This window comes from Balaenoptera borealis (assembly GCF_965194805.1).
Source record: "Balaenoptera borealis genome assembly, chromosome: 16".
In the NCBI taxonomy this organism is placed as follows: Eukaryota; Metazoa; Chordata; class Mammalia; order Artiodactyla; family Balaenopteridae; genus Balaenoptera; species Balaenoptera borealis.
Genome location: NC_138872.1, coordinates 22,394,134 through 22,414,265, shown reverse-complemented (window position 1 = coordinate 22,414,265; position 20,132 = coordinate 22,394,134). Strand labels below are relative to the sequence as shown.

The following is a 20,132-nucleotide window of genomic DNA, read 5'->3' as shown; positions in this document are numbered from 1 at the left end:
TGTGGACATCTTAGAAAATTGCTAAGTACCCAAAGTACCCAGAGGCAACCACTGTTCACATCTTGATACACTTATCAGAACTGTTTTAAAACAAGTCTTCTGTTTCTTTCCATGTAATACATACACATTGTTAAAAAAAAAAAAACAAAACAACCAAGAGGATAGAAGAGCAGCCTTCTCTGCCTTCTCCCCATCCCCAAACTCTCACCCCAGAGTATGTGATCTGTTCCTTGAGGTCACCTCTCAGCTCTAAGAAACAATTAGATCCCTTGCATTAGGAAGGATGCTTTCACCAGCATCTAACAAAACACCCGAGAGTGGCTTAAACAGTAAGACCATTTTATTTATTTCAAAGAAAGTCCAGAAGTCAGTGGTGCCAGGTGTCCGAACTGAGTCAGCACAGAGTTGCATCTCCTGGCCTTCCCCTCCTGGTCACAAGATGGCTGTCAGAGCTCCAAGTATCACGTTTTCACCCAACAGCACCTAGGCAGAAAGGAAGGGGCAGGACCAATAAAGCTCTCCAGATGCATCTCTTTAACCAGGGAGGAAAGTGCTTCCTTGAAGCTGCCTGACAACGTCCACAAGATCCTAGTCAAAATCGGGTCATGAGAGTTTTCTGACCAGCATCTAGGATACCCTATTTCTAAATAGTTCATAAGACCCACTGATATCCCATGTGGCAGATTAGGCTTTGGGTCACTTGGAAACTACTCCCCTCCATCCCTGCTTCTCCCACCACAGTTGTCAAGTACCTCTGTTGGTTATCTTTTTAATTTTAAGAAACCTATTTGCCCCTTCACTCCTGACTCCACTGTGTGTCCACAGACGCTCCTGTGCCTCCCATTACCGTCCCTGTCAGTCCTCCGACCCCTTCCCTCCACTGCTATCTCCCAGCTTCTACATCTTTACTTTCACATCTGCCTATGGTTTGGCTACAGAAGGTCACTGGTCATCACATCGTGATGGATGATAATACTGACATTCCGTTCTGTAACCATAATAAAATCCAGGTCAATACAAAAATTGAGTATCAATGAAAAGTGAAAAGGAAAAGATAAAATTCTCGTTACTTGAGACAACTATACCATGTAACTTCCTGTGGGTACCTACCTATGCATTTACAAATTTTTAGAAAGTCTAGAAAGGTGTACATTGGGCCCATTACAGTAGCAGCCTCTGGGTAAGAAGGAAATGGGATGGCAGTGGGTGGCCAAAAGGGACTTTAGATTCATCTGCAATGTTCTATTTCTTAAAAAGGAGAATATATTCATGTTGCGCTTGTGTCATTAAACTTTAATTTGAAAAAATTCCCATTCATTTTCAGCCAATTATGCCAGCTCTGTGTGTTTGGCAGTGCTTGCACGTCTGTGTCCAGGAAGGAAGAACGTTTACTTTGTGTGTGTCTATGAATGAAGTACAGTGATTAGTGGATTAAAAAAAAAATGTAGCAAGCAAAAGAAAAACAAAACAGGGGGTGCAGAGAGAACTCATTCACAACAACAATAAAAACTATAGGAATAAACCCATCAGGAAATTGGTAGGTTCGTTACGGAGAAGACCATAAAATGGGACTAAAGGGCAGACAAGATGATCAGAATGAGTGTAGGGCTATACTGTGTTCATGGATTGAAAGACTCAGGATTGTATTGATGTTGATTTTCCCCAAATTAATCTTTAAATTCACAGAACTTGACAAGCGGGTTTTAAAATTCATGTGGAGGAGTTAACATGCAGTAATAGTTAGCTGAGTTAACTGAACAGGAAGCCCAATGAAATGGAGCATTTTACTTAACAGATATCAAAAGGTGGTCTCAAGCTAGAGCGGATAAAACAGTCTGATGAAGACAAATATATAGACCGGTGAAAGAGAACCAGCGCCTCAGACCTACCTAGACATGGCAATTCAGTATATGAGGGAGTTTCACTTCAGATCAGTGGAGGGAGAAGGAACTAGACAGTCCGTCATGTTGCAATAATCAGCTGTATGTTTGCAGAAAGGTTAGATCATATCTCATTTCAATCATAAACATACATTCCAGCTGCATTCAAGACCCAAATAAAAACAAAATTACTAGAAAGGAATACAGAGTATACTTAAACCTTAGGAGTAAGAAAGGCCTAAACATGATATATAAATACAAGGAATAAAGGAAAAGATGGATAAATTTGATTATGTCAAAATTGATAACGTCTGTCTAACAAAAGCCCCTACAAAATTTGAAGGCAACAGACAAGCTGGAAGAAAACATTTGCCATATATATATATATATATATATATATATATATACACACACACACACACACACACACACACACACACACAAGATTAATATCCAGATTATATTAGGAAACTCAAAAATCAATAAGATAAAGACAAACAACCTAATTTTTTCAATGAGCAAAAATAAACAGATCATTCAGAAAAGAGAAAATACAAATGCCTAAAACACATATGAAAATCTCACTAGCAAACAGGTATGTATAAACTTTAAAAAATGATTCAATTTTTCACCCAGCAAATTGGCAAACATTTAAAACAATCGCTTATGGTGTGGGGAGTCCTCCCATACCCTCTGGCTAGAAGTTTAAATGGTACAGAAGTTATGGAGGACACTTTGGTAACGTCTAAAACTAAAAATGTGGAAACGCTGAGAACACAAATTCCACTTCTCAATCACTACCCTAGAGAAACATTACAGAAGAGGCACGTGTAAGGCTGTTTTCTGTGGCGCTGCTTATGATGGAGGAAAGAAAAGGATGCAACTAGATGTCCATGGATCTTAGGAAGGAAAAATGTAGCACATTCATGGGAATGAATATAACACAGCTACTAAAAGGAACTGGCAAGAGCTATTTGTATCAGTATATCTTAGAAATATAAGATGGAATGAAAAAACACAGCTTACAGTAAAATCTTTTATAGAGTGGGATGATTCATTCAAAATACCTCCATCGATACTTACATTTCTATGGAAGGAGACACATAAAACTGTGAGGGAGGGAGGGAAACTAGGATTTCAGAGGGTGGCGAAAGGAAACTTTAGTTACATTCATATTGTCCTACTTTCAAAAGAAAAATGTATTCATGCTTTACTTCATTAATTAAAGTATAATCTGAAAAGATTCTAATTTGTTTCCAGGCAATTATGCCGGCTCTGTGTGTTTGGTGGTGCTTGCATATTTGTGCCCCCGGAGGAAGAATGTTCACTTTGCGTGTGTGTCTGCAAGTCAAGCCCACTGATGGGTAAACAGGTTGAAATGAAATATGGAAAAACAAGGGCCAAACAAATAAAGGGAGAGGAGACCCTATTCACAGTTGACAACAAAACCTGTAATAAACCTAGGAATAAATTTATCAAGAAATATGCAAGACTTTAGAGAAAACCATAAAACTTCCCTGAAAGACATGAGAGTGACCGGAACTGAGAGATAATAGCAACGAGCATTGGCAGAAGACTCAAATATGATAAAGGTGCCAATTTTCTTCCAACTTACCTAAAACTCAATGTGATCCCAATTAAAATCCCAGCAGAATTTTTCCTGAAACTTGACAGGCTATTTTAAAATTCATGTGGTGGGACAAATATGCAAGGATGATCAAGGCAATTTTACAAAAACAACAAAGAGGGTGGGATTTGTCCTGCCAGTTAGCAAAGCATATTATCAAGCTCAGGAGTAGACAAATAGATCAGTGGACCAGAAAGAGCTCTGACATAGACCCGCATTGGAATTTAGTGTCAGGCAGAGGCAGCAGTTTTAAATCAGTGGAGAAATGATATATTATTCCATAAATGGTGTTGGGACAATTACCTATCCATTTGGGGGGAATGGGGAGGAATTAAAGTTAGATCCTAAGATTCGTGCATATGGAATTTATTGTTTGTATATAGTATAAGGGCTTAAATACGTATGTATACAGAAACTATAAATTTTAGAGAAGGAAATACAGTAAATACTTATGACCTTGATACAGGGAACACTTTCTTAAATAAGACTGTAAAAATGGCCTAAATGTAAGATTAGCAACTTTGATCGTATCAAAGTTAAAATTTCTCTAAGACAAAAAGATACTACACAATGAAATGACACAAATCACAATGTAGAAAACATCTGCAATATACATGACAAAGTATTAATATTCAAATAAAGAACTCTTAAAAATCAATAGCAAAAAGACAAAAAAAACCTTAAAAAAAAAAAAAAAAAGAAACAGGCAAAGGATATGCACAAGCAATCCAGAGGAGGAAATGAAAACGGACAGCAAACACATGAAGACTTCAGTCTTGCAGGTAATTCAGAAAAATGCCAACTAAAGCAAGATACTATTTCTCACTCATCAGACTGGTTAAAAATGGAAAACTTGGACATGGTCTGGGGAAATGGACACACACACGCTGCTAGCAGGAGATTACATTAGAAGGCAATTTGGAGAACACTTTAGAAATTTCTATTAGAATTTAAGATATGAATACCCTATGACCCATCAGTTCCATTTCTAAGTATCTATCCCGGAGAAATACTTGTACATGTGCAAAATGAACAATTATAAGATGCTCTTACAGGTTTGTCTTAATGGAACGACACTGGAAACATTTTAATAGTCAATCAATAGGAAACAAGAAAATCAAACATGGTGTAATCCTAAGGCCGCCAGTCGCCAGCTGCAAGGAACACTGCGGCAGAGCACGTCGGCTACACCAGGAGTCCCACAGGGCGCACTAAGCTGAGAGCAACGCCTCCAGCTTGTACACATCATGTCTGTGCAAACAAACACACGAAAAGAGAACAGAAGATGTGTTTCAATGGGCATTGGAAAACATTTTGGATGAACAGCAAAAGCCTAAGAGCAGCTACCTCGGGAGGGGGAGAGGGATCTAAGGGCGGGGGTGGGTGTTCAGTAGAGACTTCTTTATCTGTAATACTCTAATTTTATTGAAAGGAAAATGTATTCATGTATTACTTGCATAATTAAATTTTAATTCAAAAATTCTAATTCATTTCCAGCCAATTAGTTCTACTTTATATGTGTGCTGTGCTCTCATTTGTGTGCCCAGGGACAAAGCACATTTACTCTGAGTGTGTGTCTGTGAATGAAGCATCGTGATTAGTAAATTGATTAAAATTTGGAAAGAGAAAAGAAAAAAGAAAAACCTTTTACACTCACAAAAGGAGCAAAACTGATAAGGTACTCAGGAATAAACCTAATAAGAAATGTGAAAAACCTTCATGACAAAAGCGACCAACCTTTATTAAACGGCATTAAAAATCAAACCAAACAAATAAGACTTTGATTAAATGGAGACAGATACCATGTTCACGGATGGGAAGAACTGATATCCTAAAGATGTTATTTCTCCCTTCAATGAAATCCCACACAAAATTCCCACAGGATTTTTTTCATGGAACTTTGACAAGCTGATTCTAAAGCGTATATGAAAAAGTAAATGTGCAATACGACCAAGGTAATTTTAAAAAAGAATAAAGGACAAGGAAGGGAGGGGTGCTTAACTTACTGGGTAGTAAGATAAAACTTTTGCTCATTAAAATCTGGTATTGGCCCAGAAGTAGACAAACAGATCAACAGACCTGAACAGAGTGTAGACATAGGGAACTGGGAGAAAAGATAGTGTTGGGACAATAAATGGTGCTTAGCCAACTGGTTATCCATTTGGAAAAAGATCAAATTAGATCTCTGTGCCACACCATACATGGAAATCCGTTTCAGATGGGTTAAAGAAAAACATTTAAAAAAAATACAGAGAGCTTCAATGTAAATACAGAATGTATGTATCATTCATGTGGGGGGGAGGTTTCTTAGACAAGAGTGCTACCTGCTCTAGTGCTAGCACTGCAGATGTTATCACCACAGTTTGATATGATGCTTTAATATCCTGTTTCCAGTCGGACCGTACCTCCAACCTCCCGCACGTGCCTGCGGAGCGTCTCCACCTGGACCTCACAGACCCCTCTTCCTCTTCCTCTCAGCTCAGCCTGGTCCTGGGAAGAAGGACTGTGATCCTGGATGGGGTGAGGTTGAATCCAGCTCCTGCTACTTGGGCTCTATGTCAGAAAGGCACTTGCTTCTCCAGTTTCTGTTCCCTCCTCTATGATGTAGGGTGATGCTCTGTTGCTTGTGGGGGAAGGTGAAGTTCACATGAGATGATGAATGTGAACATGCATAAATGGCACAGAGCTTATAAGGATGAGGAGAGCCGACTTCTCTACTTTTTCTCCACCTACCCACCCGCGCAAACCCCTGCCACCATGACTTAATACCCCAATTCTTTCCTGCATCATAATTCCAGAGAATCGTCACAGATTCTTTCTGGTCAAAAAGGGTGAATGTTGACTTCAGATTTTTTCATTCCAAGGCAGATAATATTGATTCAGCACCCAAAGAGCTTACTGCCTGTTGCTAGGTGCTGAGAAACACAAAAAATAAGAAGACAGGATCCCAGCCATGAGACAGGATAAAAATGGTGCTAATTAGAGCTGTAGTTGGTACATAGGTCAGATAAAAGCTCCCAAAAGAACATGGAGATCAAGTTACTCTCTAAAAGGTAAATAATTAAATTTTGCCCCATTCAGTCAAATACACATTATTGCCCCAAACTAATTTATCCATCACCACACTTGAACCCAACCCCTGTGGGAACTCATTTCACTAATTGTCTCCATCCTTAATCACTCCATTACTCAGGCTCCCTTCCCTCAGAATATTCATATGCCAGCACTGCTCTTTCCTTGAAGACTAAAATTTAATTTAAAGGGCCTAGACTTTGCTGCCTCTCTCCTTCCTCTCCTTAATCACCCCCCGCACAAGCTGCCTCCGTTAAGGTCCCCAGAGGTCTCCCATGGGCCCTGGGGGTGGCAATCAGCAGGGACACCAGGCTGCCCAATTCCAGGGGCACTATGGTGATTGTGCAGTTGCACATCGGAGGGGCTTGTGGATGTGCCCTTGACCCCTGACCTTTCTGCACATACCCACTGATGACCACTCCATCTTTCTGCTGAAAGACCTCTCTGGCCCTTTCTTTTATGTACCTTAGGAGGATCGTTCTTTCCTTTTACAGGCTCCACTTGTTGGTGCCTGGCCTCTTCTTCCTCAGCCTCCCTCATCCCCTCAGAATGCTCCAGAAACCTGATACCACTTCAATTCACATTTCCACTCAGGATCCCTCAGGAATTCTGAACCGGTCTCACTCAGTGTTCCAGGTCCATGCATTTCATTCAACCACCTCCTCCCCATCTCCCAGCTTGGATGCCTCAGCTGTCTACCACCAGACTTGGGGGCTGCCTCACAGGCCTAGTTTCTTTGTAGAAAAGCACTGCCATGCCACCAGTAAGGCAAGCCAGAAACTCAGGGGACTTCTGGAATACCTCCTCCTCTCCCTCCCCCTCTTCAATCCATCCAGCACCAAGACTGACCAGAATGTGTTTTGTCCAAACAGACAGAAGCTTCCTAACTGGTCTCCCTAAGTCTACCCGTGATTCCTCTAATGACTTCTCCATGGACCAGCCAGAGTCTCAGATGACAGGAAATACTAGGGCAGGCCTCAGGCACACGTCCCTCACTCTCAGGATGGACACAGGAGCTCAGCCCTGGCCTCTAAAGCTCTGCCCAGCCAGCACTGCCTGCCTCTCTGGTCTCACAGCACCTCGCTTTGCACACACTGTTCCCTCTGCCCCGAATGCTCTTCAATTTATTCTGTCCAGTTAACTCTGTCTCCTTAGCTTGGTTCAAGTGTCACCTCCTCAGGGAAGCCTCCTGGAGTTGGCCTAGGGCAGGTCCCCTTGTTGTGCACCCTCCAGCACTTGGTACCTTTCTTTTGGAGTGCCTGTCAAAAGTTATACATTTATGTGTGTGATTATCTGATTCACGTCTTTCTCCCCTACTACCATACAAGCTCCATGAGAACAGGAAATCTGCCTATTTTAACTCATTCACCACAGAATCCACAGTGCTAGGCACAACGCCAGGCACAAAATAGGTGGTAAACTAGACTATGCAGAATGAATAAACTTTTGTCGTCACTAAACAACACGTCACATTTGAGCGTTGACATCTGCCTATGAACTTGCTCCTGTCTTTCCTACGCTCAACTTTCCCACCCCTGTCCTTCACATCTCCAAGTCTTCTTTCCAGATTCCTCAAAGGACTCTTGGCGACAGATTCACCTCTCCCTCACATCTCAACATTATTTAAGCTTATGCCCCATCACTCCTCCAAAATGCTCTTATTAAGGTCATCAAAAGCTTACTCATCATCAAATCTAAAGAAAAAAATCCTGTCTTTATCTTATTGGAATTCTCTGCTGCATTTGACAGTGTTGATTACTTTCTCCTTGAAACTCTTCACTACCTTGGTTTCCATGGCAACCCACTCTTCTGGTTGGTTGTCGCACGTCTCAGGCCTTTCCTTTTCTTTCTCCTTTGTCGCCTACCCACACCTTGATTGGTTCTTCAAATGTCACTGTAACTCATGATTCTGCCCTGGGCCCTGCCCCATTCTCTGGTGATCTCACTCATTCTCCGGGTTCCCATTACTCAAGTGGTCATGGCCCTGGGCCAGTACTTCCAGTAGAATCTCTTCCTGAGCCCCAGACCCTTGATCCAAGTGCCTGCTGGTCTCCACCTGGCTATGACCCTGACCCCTTGGCTGTATCTGAGACCACTGTCTTGCCCCTCAAACTGGCTCCCCATGCTGCGGTCCCCTTCCCAGAGGTCTCTCCACCGTCTACCCAAGACACATGGGAGTCTTTGTCTTCACGCTCTCTCTCCCCCTAACAGCTAATGATCCATCATTTCTGGTTTTTATCTTCTACAAGTTTTGGATCTATTGCCATCTCCACTGGTCTAGTTCAGGCCTCTCCCTCTCTTATCTGGACCCTGGCCTCCTAACAGGCCTCTGCCTGGTTACTTCCTATAATGGATGCCTCGGGGGGTTGGGCTTTCTAGCATCCCTTATTCCACCCTAACAACGCTTGTTACATTTAGGGAGATTTCCTGTTCCCTATTTTACGTGGCTGTGGTGGGACACGGGATGCTCTCTCACACAGAAGCCACAGAGGCCTCTCCTTCAGGTCTTGCCTCTCACCACCCCAGTCCTGTCAGAGGATGGCATGAGGCCCGAGCTCAGCCAGTTAGACCAAGGCTCCCTCTTGACTTTGGAAGAAATAGAATTACTCGATGTCCAGGAGACACCACCAGGTAGTGGTGGTGAAGACCCTGAATGAAGCATTCAAGACTGTGCCCTATCCCCACCGACTTCAATGCCCATCATTCCTTCCCTCTATCCTGCCTCTCTGAGTCTCAGCTTCCTAACCTGCGAAATGGGACTAACGGTAGCTGTCTGCCTCACTAGGGGAAGGAGAGTGGGTTTGCCATGACCAGATGAGACAATGGTCACAACCTCACCATAAAATCTAAAAATAAAGAGCTGTGCCCACACCAGAGTGCAGAGTGCATTTCCTGAGACCCAGACAACCTCACATACAGACAGCTTGACTTTTATTTCCCTGTTTGTTAATTCCTTGGTATTTGTCACAAAATCTTTGCGGTTAAAAAATTCTGAACCTCCATTTCAGACATTTGATTTCAAGCAGAAAATAATTATTCTGTCTCTACCTAGCTCGCTGCCTGTTGCTAGGTACCGAAAGGTACAAAAATGAATAAGACACAGCCCCAGACATCAGGCAGGATGAAACTACTGCTAATTAGAGCTGTAGTCAGTACTCGGAGGGCAGAAAAACAACCTCCAGAAAAACACAGAGATCAGGTTACTTGGTAAAATGTACATGATTTAATTTTTCCCCTTTCCATGAACACAACTAATCCCTTCACCTATACACTTAATCCCACTGCTCCGGGGGGCCCCTTTCATTACCTGTCCCTGCTCTTCTGTCCTCGCATAGCCCTCCTCCCTCCAAATGTCACTGTGTAAGAAACAGCACCTTCTAGAAACTTCTGTCCTCTCAGGTCCCCCTTTTCCCTCCTGCTTTCTCAGCCAGTCTCCAGATCACCCCCACCCAGTTGGGCTTTGCCCCCTCCCCTAAAGCTGCTATGGCAGGGGTCCCCAAAGACCAGGTCCACGGGATGCTCTCACCTCCCCCGACTTCTGTGCATCTGGCACATGAATGGCCACCCTGACCCCTGGAAACGCTCTCCTCCCTGGGCTTCTAGGGCCCCCACGTTTTCGGTCCTCTCCTCCAGCCACTCCTGCTCAGTCTCCTCGGCAGCATCCTCTTCCTGCATCTGTCCCTGAAGGGTCAGTCACAGCTCAGAGTCTGGCCCCGCCCCATGAACTCTGCACCTTCCCCTAGTTCTCCATCTACCCCCTAGGCAGTTGTCCACACTTCCTCTGTGAGCTCCAAACTGGCATGTAGACTTTCTTGACAACAGCTCTAGTCAAGGTCACCAATAGCCATTTTTCCTCCTTACCACCCATGCCCTTTGATCTTGCCTCTGATTTATACAGACAAGAGGACTTTAGGTGACAGCCCTTTCAACCTCTTTTCCATCACGTCTATCCTTGTTTCCTCTCAGCCCAGCCCAGAATTTCATGCTGACCCAAATCATAACCCTAGCAGCTTCTCCCCCATATTCCAAACTCCCCAGGACAGGTGCCATGCTGCCTGCTTTCCCTCCCTCTTTCACTTTCCTCTGCCCACCTTGTGGGGGCTTCTGACCCATCTCTCACAGGAACTGCTCCTGTGAGGATCTAGGGGGCCCATAATTGCTCCATCCAGGGGGCCCTCAGTCCCTACCCAACTGGCTTTTCTCTTTTGTTGGCTGATTATTCTCTCTTGGAAATGCTCCACATCCTTGGGTTTCCATGCCAACACAGGCTCCAGGTGCTTTTTCCATCTCTTTCTGCTTTCTCTTTTGCCTTTGTGGGCTTTTCTTTCTCTCTGCCCACCCTTAAATGGGGGAGAGGTTCTCTGTCTTAGACCCCCTTTCTCTTCTCAGCTGCCACATTCTCCTAGGGCAGCTCACAAAAGTCCATGGCTACAACTGCCATCAGTCACAACCCAAATCTTTCATTCAAATCTCTGCTGGGATCCAAGCTCTCTCCTAGCTCCTCACAGGCCATCTCCACCTGGATGCCCACCTTTCATTCAACTTGTCTAAAATTGAGCTCAACGATCCTCTTCTAGCCCCCCAAGCCTGCTCTTTCTCCTGGGTATTCTCCTATCCTCCCAAGACACAAACAGGGAAGGCATCCTTGACTCTCTTTCTTTGACCCCAGCAACAGTCAGTCAGCAGCTTCTCCTAACTTTACCTTCTCTTCATCCTCTTGGCCCCCACCCTAATTCAGGCCTTGCCCTCTCTACCTGGACCAAAGCAAACATCTCCTCACTGGTTCTCACACCTTCAAATGTCTCCAAGTAACCAGAGTCATCATCTTAAAACAGAAATCTTACCATGGCGCCTGCCCACTCAAAATGCTTCAGTGACTCCCTGTTGTCAAGAGGAAAAAGACCTAACTCTTCAATTAGACAGTCATGGCACTAGGTGATCTGGTCCCGCCTTCTCCATCCCCTGCCTCTTATTTCACACTTTGGCAACCCTGTCTATGAGTTTATCCGTGATGCCTCTCACTTCTGTCTCTGCCCTCTACCTGAATAACTCCTACTCATCCAGGCACCTCGTCTAGGAACCTCCCTGGATACTCCCATAAAGCTTCACACTTGTACCACCCACCCCAGCTGCTCCATGCTTTGCATGTGTCCCAAGCATATCTCTGGCCTTCTTACTACATATCATTTTAGAATCTGTGTGTTTTTCTACCTCTTTGACTGTGTGCCCAAGAGCAGACAATATATCTTATTTATCTTCACATTTTAACACCCAGCACCATGCCTGACACAAAGTAGACACTCAATAAATGTTGTATATATAGGCCAGTTGCCCTTTCTTGAAACTTTCATCTCTCCTCTCTTTGACTATCATATTACTTTCCAAAAAGTTACACCAATTCACATTCCCCTTCGCACTTAGTGCCTCTTACACTGTATCCTCATCAGCATTGAGTATTCTTAAATTTTTTTCCCCTAATTTGTTGGTGAAAACTAGTGCTTCTTTTTCATTTTTTATCATTGATCTTCTGATATTAGTGAAATTGAATATTTTTTCAAAAACTTTTGTCAGTTCTATTTCCTCCTCTGTAAACTGTTTACATGAATCACATACCTGTCTGTTGCATTTTTACTGTTAAGGTTTTGTGTGTGATCTTTTACACAGTATGGATCTGCAAATAGTTTACTCACTCTGCCTTTTGGTTCTGTTTGTGACATTGTTTGACTTTGGAAATACTTAGTTTTGATGTATTCAAATTGGTTGGTCTTTGCCTTCTTGCATTTTGTTGCTTTTTAGCTTAGAGGGGCTCCCCCTTTCAGACACGTTAAATATCCAATTCCTTTTCTCTTTGGTTTTTAATGGGTTTATGTCTCCTTTCTGATCAAAAGTTTTTGAATTTGGGGGTGTGCTCTGAGGTGAGGTTGAAAAGGGATTATTATTTTTCAATAGTCAGAGTTCCAACTTTGGACAAGTCTTCCCCTTGTGGCTCTGACACTGAGCTAAGTTATTCCTGGCTGATTATGGCATCAGGACCACAACATCCTCAGAGAATATGCCACCTGGACAGGGAACCAAAAGGCTATGGGAAGGTATGATTCTAGACACAATAACAATGAAATGCAGGGAAGCATTTAAGGGGTGGCAGCAGAAAGCCTTTCTGCAAGCCCTGCCAGGACAGTGTGTGGAAAGATAGTTCACCCACTTTGCCTATATGAGTGGCTGAATCTAGCTGGCACCCAACAAACAGTCCTGGAAGCTTCTGACTCTGCAAGGAAATGTTACTCGGGGACCACAAGGGAGGGAGAGCCCAACCCCTCCCCTCACCTGCATCAACCTACCTGCATAGACTCTGCCAGGACATTTCACCATCAGCAAAAAAATCTCTCAGCCAGTTCCTGCCACGTTCAGCTTCCAGGCGGCTGCAGCCATCACCACGATTCCGCCATGCTCCAAGATGTGGACTGACCCAGATCCTGGGGTCACCATGCCCCTTGTCCAATTACTGTTCTGGGTACCAGGGCATCTGAGGGTGATGCTAGAGCTAGAAAGGAACTCAAGGATTATCTAGTCCAACTGCTTCATTTTACACATGGGGAAAAACTGAGGCCCAGTGAGGGGAGGTGACTCACAGCCACCTGTTGCCACAGGAAGGATACCAGGCTATAGAGCCTTTTACAAGGTTCTTCTCACATTATCTTTTGTGACATATTAGTGTCTGTGATATCTGTGTGTAAACTATTAGTCTAGAGGCTGGAAAATACTGCCACTTCAGAGTCGCCAAGAGGAGACTTGGGAGGCAAACTGAATTCCCTCACTTCTAGGAGAGTGAGGGCCACTTAATTCCTTAGGGAGTCTAGAGATTGACTGACTGAGCCTTCCACCCATCCACCCCCTTGGCCAGCCAACCAGCAGGTTCTATGCCAGGCCTGGCCAGGCAGGTACCGTGCCTGGTCAAGGGACAGAGATCAAGCCCCCACCCTCAAGGGTGGTGCAGGGCTCTGACAGCCAAGCAGGACCACAAGCAACAGGGAACCACGGAAGGGCCGTGTTTGTCTTCCTCCCTCAGAGACCCTCCCAAGTCTGCTTTGACTCTAAGATTCTTGACACTTCTGCACCCCAGAGATGTAAAGTTTATTCTTTAATGCAAAAAACCCTTTGATTAAATGCTTGCTTAACATACTTTCTTTCAACCAATACCTTTAAGACTGAAGTAACAAGGATAAAGTTCACTGATATTTCAGAGAAGATGGCTTTGGAAACGTTAAAGACTTCCTGGGCCAGCCCCTCCTAGGTGAACAGATGTGGAAACGGGGCGGGCGTGGGGGCGGTGCCTGGAGAAGAATGAGCAGAGGAGAGCAAGGTCACATGGCAAGGGGGTGGGGATCAGGCCCAGGGCCTCAGCTCCCCGCCCTGCCCTAGAGGGCGGCCACTAGCATTGTGGGGCGGGGATTGGAAGAATTTAGCTCTGGAAGAAGCAGTGAGGCGTCCCCCTGTAGACTCTCCACAAGTTGTCCAGGAAAAGAGGTGAGAGGCCAGAACCGCTCAAAGGGTTAGTCTGTGGAGAAGGTTCGTGCTTACCCCGTACCTGACAGGGCACTCTCAAACATCCCCGCACCAGTTCCTCATGAGGAGGAGGCCCAATAGGCAGTGATTTCTTTCCAAGAGGGAAAAATCCATGGATGGTCCTAGGCGAGCTAGTGGCCAAGCAGGGGTGCAAAGCCAGGGTTCTGGCCTCTCAGGAAAGAGCACCATCTAGGTGTTCCTCTCCCTTTTAGGATCTTGTCATTTCGGGGCTTGTAAAAAATAATTAAGGGAACTCATGTCGAGGTGCTGACATACGGCCTCGCAAATGAGGTCTCTCCCTAACTCCACACAACCCCGATGACACAGCGCGGTCATCATGCGCCTGCAGGACCGCCTCGATGCCCTTCCCCCCTGCTGCAGGAGCTCCTCACGGAGGGCATGGTCTTATCAGGTTCTGGGCTGGGCACAGGGCCTGGCAATGCTCCCTGCAGGAATGAATGAGTGGGAGAGCTGGATGATCAGACCGCATCCCTGTGAAGCCTGAGCCCAATAAGGCTCGGTGGAGGGTGGTAGGGCACAGAAGAGAGGCAGTAACATTTGTGAAGACCTGGCCTTGAGCCAGGCTACAAGGGATGTTACCATCTCTGTTTTGCCAGTGAGGAAACTGAGGCTCAGGGATGTGTGGTCAAAGAGGCAGGGGCGTAGGGCCCGGGCTCCCCGAAACCTCGTCTCTCAAGGTTTGCCGGTCCTAAACTGTTCCCCAAGCCCACGCCCACTGAGTCCCGAGAGGGAGACCCAGGGCTTCTGTCTGAAGCCTCCAGCTGCTGCTCAGCCAGCTCCTCCCCTTCATCTTGAGCCCGCTCTATAATCAAAGCTTTTCTCGCGATATGGAATTCTCTCCCTGAAGCCTGGCAGACCAAACTCTGCCCTTCTTCTGGCTTTTAGTCAGGATCACCTTCCCTGGCTTGCTGAGAGCACTGCTTAGTTCCTCCCTCTTTTCAGAGCAGTGACCCTTTCTCCCTTTAGGGGGCTGGGGGATGAGGGGTGAGCTTTGCAACAGACGCCAGGAGACTGGGTTCTGGCTCCGGCAGTCAACTGAACACAAGGGACGACCCCTCCCTGACCTCACTTCCTGCAGCTATTCAACGGGAGTCTCTCATCTTTCTCTGTCCTCCCTCCCCAGCCTGCTCTGGCTCCTGCCTTCCCCTCCTCACCCACCATGGCTCCTTGGATCTACTTCTCCCCATTCCCAATGATCTAGACAGGCCAGTGGCCTTCTTGACAGTCCTGCTGCTGTTACTGCTCAAATGCTATCCCGTTCCCTACTGAAAAAAATCCCACCTTAAATTGAGTGCTGCTCTGATTGGGCCACCCCCTACTCCCATCAGATCCTTGTCTATGATGGTTCCAGTCAGTTGGAAACTGAAGACTGCTCACTCAGGACTGAGTTTGGGGGCCCGCCACCAACACGTCAACCTTAAACCCCCTGACTATCTCCCAGTACAGCCCTCCAGGGCAGCCAGATACTGGTGGTCCTTCATCTTACTTTCAGCCCAGTCTCTTTCGCTGTAAGCAGAGATGCTTGATTAGATGGTGAGAAATAACATCTCATTTATTATTTCACTGCTCCAGCATTTACACGTGTCCTCAGGTCTCAGCCTGAACATCAATCCTCCCCAGCCCACACCAGGTCCCCCTAGACTCCCCTAGACTCCTCTTAGGGCACCTGCCACAGTCCATATTCTGTCTATCTGTGGGATTACCTGCCCAAGGTCACCCCCTTTCCCATTAGCTTGGATGACTCCCTGAAGGCAGAGACGCTCCACCCTGTCCACTGTGTGACCCCAAGGCCTGGTCCTGTACAGGATTCTGACAAGCACCTCAGGTTAAACAACAATGCAAACCCCCTAGGGAGGTGGGGGGAGCCCAATCACTGCGGAAGAGAAAGTCTGCATGACCACTAGCACTAGCACTCAACAGAGGGCTGAGTGAAGTCATCTAGGCAACTGGATCTCTAGGGAGAGGGAAGAGTCCAGGAAGGCTTCCTGACAGAGGCCTAGCCAGGCTAACGTGGTACAATCATTAAAGCATAAAGCATACGCAGGCTGCCCTGCAAGGGCAGCGCCACCTTCCCAGAGCTCAATCACCCTCCTCAAAGGTATCCAGGAGGACCCGAAGATCCTCGGAGAAAGGATTCCCAGTATATTCGGGGTAGGAAGACTGTGTTTGCTCCAAAGCGCACATCTTACCTACAAGGAAACTGAGGCGCAGAGCAGGGCACAGGCCAGTTCCTAAAGAAGCCCAGACCTAGGCCTCATGGGATCTTGTGGTTACCAGGTGCCACGTGAGCAACATTTCACACTAGGAGCCACGGCGACTGGCAGAATTGCAGGGTGTGGTTTTCTAAGACCTGGTACCCTGCTCTTTTCCAGAAGAGGTATCATCCACTTCTCATTTTCCTGAAAGGCATTTCAGGAAGAGGAGGCAGGGTGCTGCTGGTGCTGCCTTGGCAGGTGGAAAGCAGTGCTGGGCAGACAGAATGCTGATGTGGCATCACCTTGGGAAAGGGTGGGCTGCAGGTTCCCTGCTGGAAAGGGCCACAAATCTTTCAGAGGGAGGCCTGTTTGTGACTCTTTAGTGAGCTTGACCTATGACAGAAAGCTGCTTTCGGAGGGAGAGCAAAGTAAGCAATAATCTTGGCTTCATTTATCATCCAGGTGCCTCCACGGGAGAGCGTGGCCACAAAAGCCTTGTTTGTTTGTTTTGTTTTTGGAATTTGCAGTTGTCTATTTTCTTAAGTCTTCCCACTAGGCTAGAGTCATGCGCTCCTGGAGAGTCAGGCCTGGGTCTTGCCCCTGAAATCCCCAGCAAGCCCAGTACAGGGGCTCAATGTTTGCTGAACAAACCATCCTTTCCACGTGTAACACTCCTCAACTTGTCAAGACTTTGCTGAACCACAAAATACATCCAGAAACACACACAAAAAAAAGAATGCAGAGGTAAAAACACAAAAGCATCAGAAAGGAAAAATACCCAGCAGATATAATCAATAAGTTTGGTTCTCTGAAAATACCTTTAAAATGAACAAACCTTTGGCAAGTTTTGACCAAGAAAAGGAAAAGCACTGATAGGCGATGGTAGGAACGAAAAAAGGGATACACTGACAATGGGGAGATTGCAAAGGGCAGGAGAAAACTACACAAAACTTCATAGCAATAAATTACCAATCTAGGTATAACAGATGACCTTTTATGAAACAACCCAAGCCCTTTTACAACAATAAACTCTCACAACAGCCCTGTGCCTTGGACAGGCAGTGCTCCTGTTATGTTTTCTAGAAGGAGAAGAGATGGAGAGGTGGACACCCAGCACAGGGCCCTGGCAAGCCACCCAGCTTTGTCTCAAAGGTCACGGCCATGGGAGCACGTGCACATTGACGGCACAGAACCACGCCACTCCCGCACTTCCAGCCATCGCCCGGAGCCCCCTGCGTGGACAGCCAACCTTATTTATTTTTCCACTTGAAATGCCATAAGGGGTTTCACTTTATTTTTACTTCAAAAGCAGCACCATAAAAATTCTTGATGATTAGAGCTCCAGCTGTCTTAAGTTGTTTGTCAAGGGATCGGTTACTCAAATCTCCTACGGAGGGAAACAGTTTCAGGCGAGAAGCCATGGGAGCTGAGAAACGCAAATGTCTCATCTCTGAAAACTTTCAGACTCCCTGTTCACCGCCGGGCCTGCCCCCTGCTCCCCCTCCCCCAATCCCACCATCTGCTCTCCAGAGAGCAGATCAAATTTTCAGCCTAAGGTACTGTGGCGCCAAGGACTCAGCCCCTCCATGCTACCCCCTGCCCCCCACCAACTTAGAAATCCAACACCACGACCCAAATGGACTGCAGCCACATAAAACCACAGAGTAAAGTTTATAAAGCTTTATTAAACATTTCAAACAGCTGTGCAACGAACACACCAGAAATAAAAGCTCCAGAATAGCAGTCCAAATGTTCCACAAGTGTGGCCTCGCAGTCCCATTCCCTAGATGGACTGCCTCCAGTTCTGTCCTCTGCCTGGCCCACCTCCCTCCCCCTTCAGGCAAGAGAAAGATGGATGGTTTAGACTGGAAGGACAACCATGCTGATCCCCAGCGGGCAGGGGCCAGGAGACAGTCTCGTTTGCCAACACTTTTACTGAAGCGCAGAAAAAGAAAAAAGCAAGTGACAGTCACAAAGTCTTCCCGTGTATTCTTCATAACGTATACAGTCTATACGCGCAGGACCGGAGAAGCTCCTGGCACGAGGACGATGGCCACTGCTCCCCTCTGTCTCGTCTGAACCACCTCGGGGTCCAGTGTGCTGGTCACTCTGCAATCCCCATACTAAATACCAACTGTAGCGGCCCCTACAAGCTAGCTATTGCTACACCTCAAAATCAGAACACGTTCGATAAAGCTTCTTTAAAAAGGATTTACACATGTACTTGTACACGTACGTATGTATACACACAGGCGCACGCACGGCACACCACACCAAAAAATATCCAAACACCTATCAGGGGATCGTGGCTGTTATGAAACACACAATACTCTCCCATTCACTCGGCTGGGGACCGCTAGATCTACGTAAACACACCACACGTCAATCCTGCAGAGCATGCACGGGAGACAAAATGAGGCCCCCTCCTTGCGACGGTTGAGAAAGGCAGGAGGAAGGGCAAAGGAAGCGAAGCCGGGCTGCTGAGCAGGAGCCCAGACCCCCAGGTGAAAGAGCAACATGTATCTGTTACTTCTTCCTTCAAAATGAAGTGGGGAAAATACTGAAGATTTGTGGACAGCAGTCAAGACACAATTCTGTCTAGCCTGCTGGCCAGGGAAGAAGGATGAAAAAGCGAGGCTCTCGGGCATCAGCAATCTCTTTATATTCGAGATAAGTGCAAAACTGAGCCCTGTCTTGGACAGGTGCTCCCCAAAAAAGGAAAGGGCTAAAGAGAACTAACAGGAAGCCAAGAGAGGGACGGAGGAGTCAGTAACACTCTGAGAAGGGAGGAACCCCTGACAAGGAAGGGTCACAGAGGTGACAATGAGACTGGCATTTTATCTGCCCGGATCATGCTGGGGCAGTTGACCAGGATGGGTGCAGGCTCCTCGTGGGAATGAGGCGAGGGGGGTGGCCATCCTGCCAGTCGGGGGCCAAGATGGGGACAGAACACATACAACCACAAGACCACCCACGACTACAGGACTCTACGATAAAAGCACCGGTCAGTGCTATTATTCACATTATAAGGATAAAACGTCACAGGCCAAAAAGGCGCCATTAGGAATGTGGCACCCGCAGGGCCGCGGGATTTGAAACTCCAATGCTTTATGACCTATGTCAGTGCCTCCCCTCCCGTCTTCTGCTTCCTTGGAAAGCTAACTGGGCTGGCTGTTAGGTGCCCACAACGCCGGGGTCGTGTGCCGATTCCGGAAGCGGGGAATCGGAGCAGTGGTACAGGAAACAGTTTCCCCAGCAGCTATAGCAGATGAGGAACAGGGCTGCCAGGAAAACCAAGGCACAAATCGTGCAAGGCTTCCGTTCCAGGAGGAAGCTGAGCAGGTAGAAGCCCATGAACATGGAGTGGCTGAACCACAGGGCGGGGTTGAGGGGCTTGGGGATGAGGAGGACGGGCAGCAGCCACTGGAGGCAATACATGATCTCTGCTGGACAGGGCCTTCGCCAAGGCCACCGGGCACCGCTGCAGGAACCGACCTAATGGGAGCCAGCGGGCGCGGGCGGCTGCCCTCTGCTTTCTTCAACCCTCGCTCTCCAGGAGCTGAGCCGCTGTGGTCTCTGGCTGTCAGCCCGGGATCACCAAGGCAGCAGGGATCCTGAAGAGAAAAGTCAACACAACAGACAAACAGACACAAAACAGACAGACAGACAAAAAAAAAAAAAAAAAAAAAAAAACAGGAACAGAATGTATACTTATTTGGAAAAATGGATCATGGTTAACAACAGCAAATGTGAATGCCCTTTCCTCCCTGCCCA

At 46.4% G+C, this 20,132-nt stretch overlaps 1 protein-coding gene across 8 annotated transcripts in view; it reads right to left on the bottom strand.

The window, feature by feature from the left end:
* Positions 1–322: 322 nt before the first annotated feature.
* BLCAP (BLCAP apoptosis inducing factor) overlaps positions 323–20,132 on the bottom strand; it is a 28,162-nt gene continuing 8,352 nt past the window's right edge. For 2 of the 8 annotated variants that reach the window (XM_082359487.1, XM_082359488.1), the window contains exon 2: positions 18,024–19,972. In XM_082359487.1, the coding sequence (XP_082215613.1) occupies positions 19,533–19,796 (264 nt within the window). In that variant the 5' untranslated portion in view covers positions 19,797–19,972 and the 3' untranslated portion in view covers positions 18,024–19,532. Of the gene's footprint in view, positions 4,759–5,912; positions 6,131–12,917; positions 13,121–16,352; positions 19,973–20,132 lie in introns of those variants that run through there. The other 6 variants (XR_014235507.1, XR_014235508.1, XR_014235509.1 and 3 more) reach the window with 6 other exon arrangements.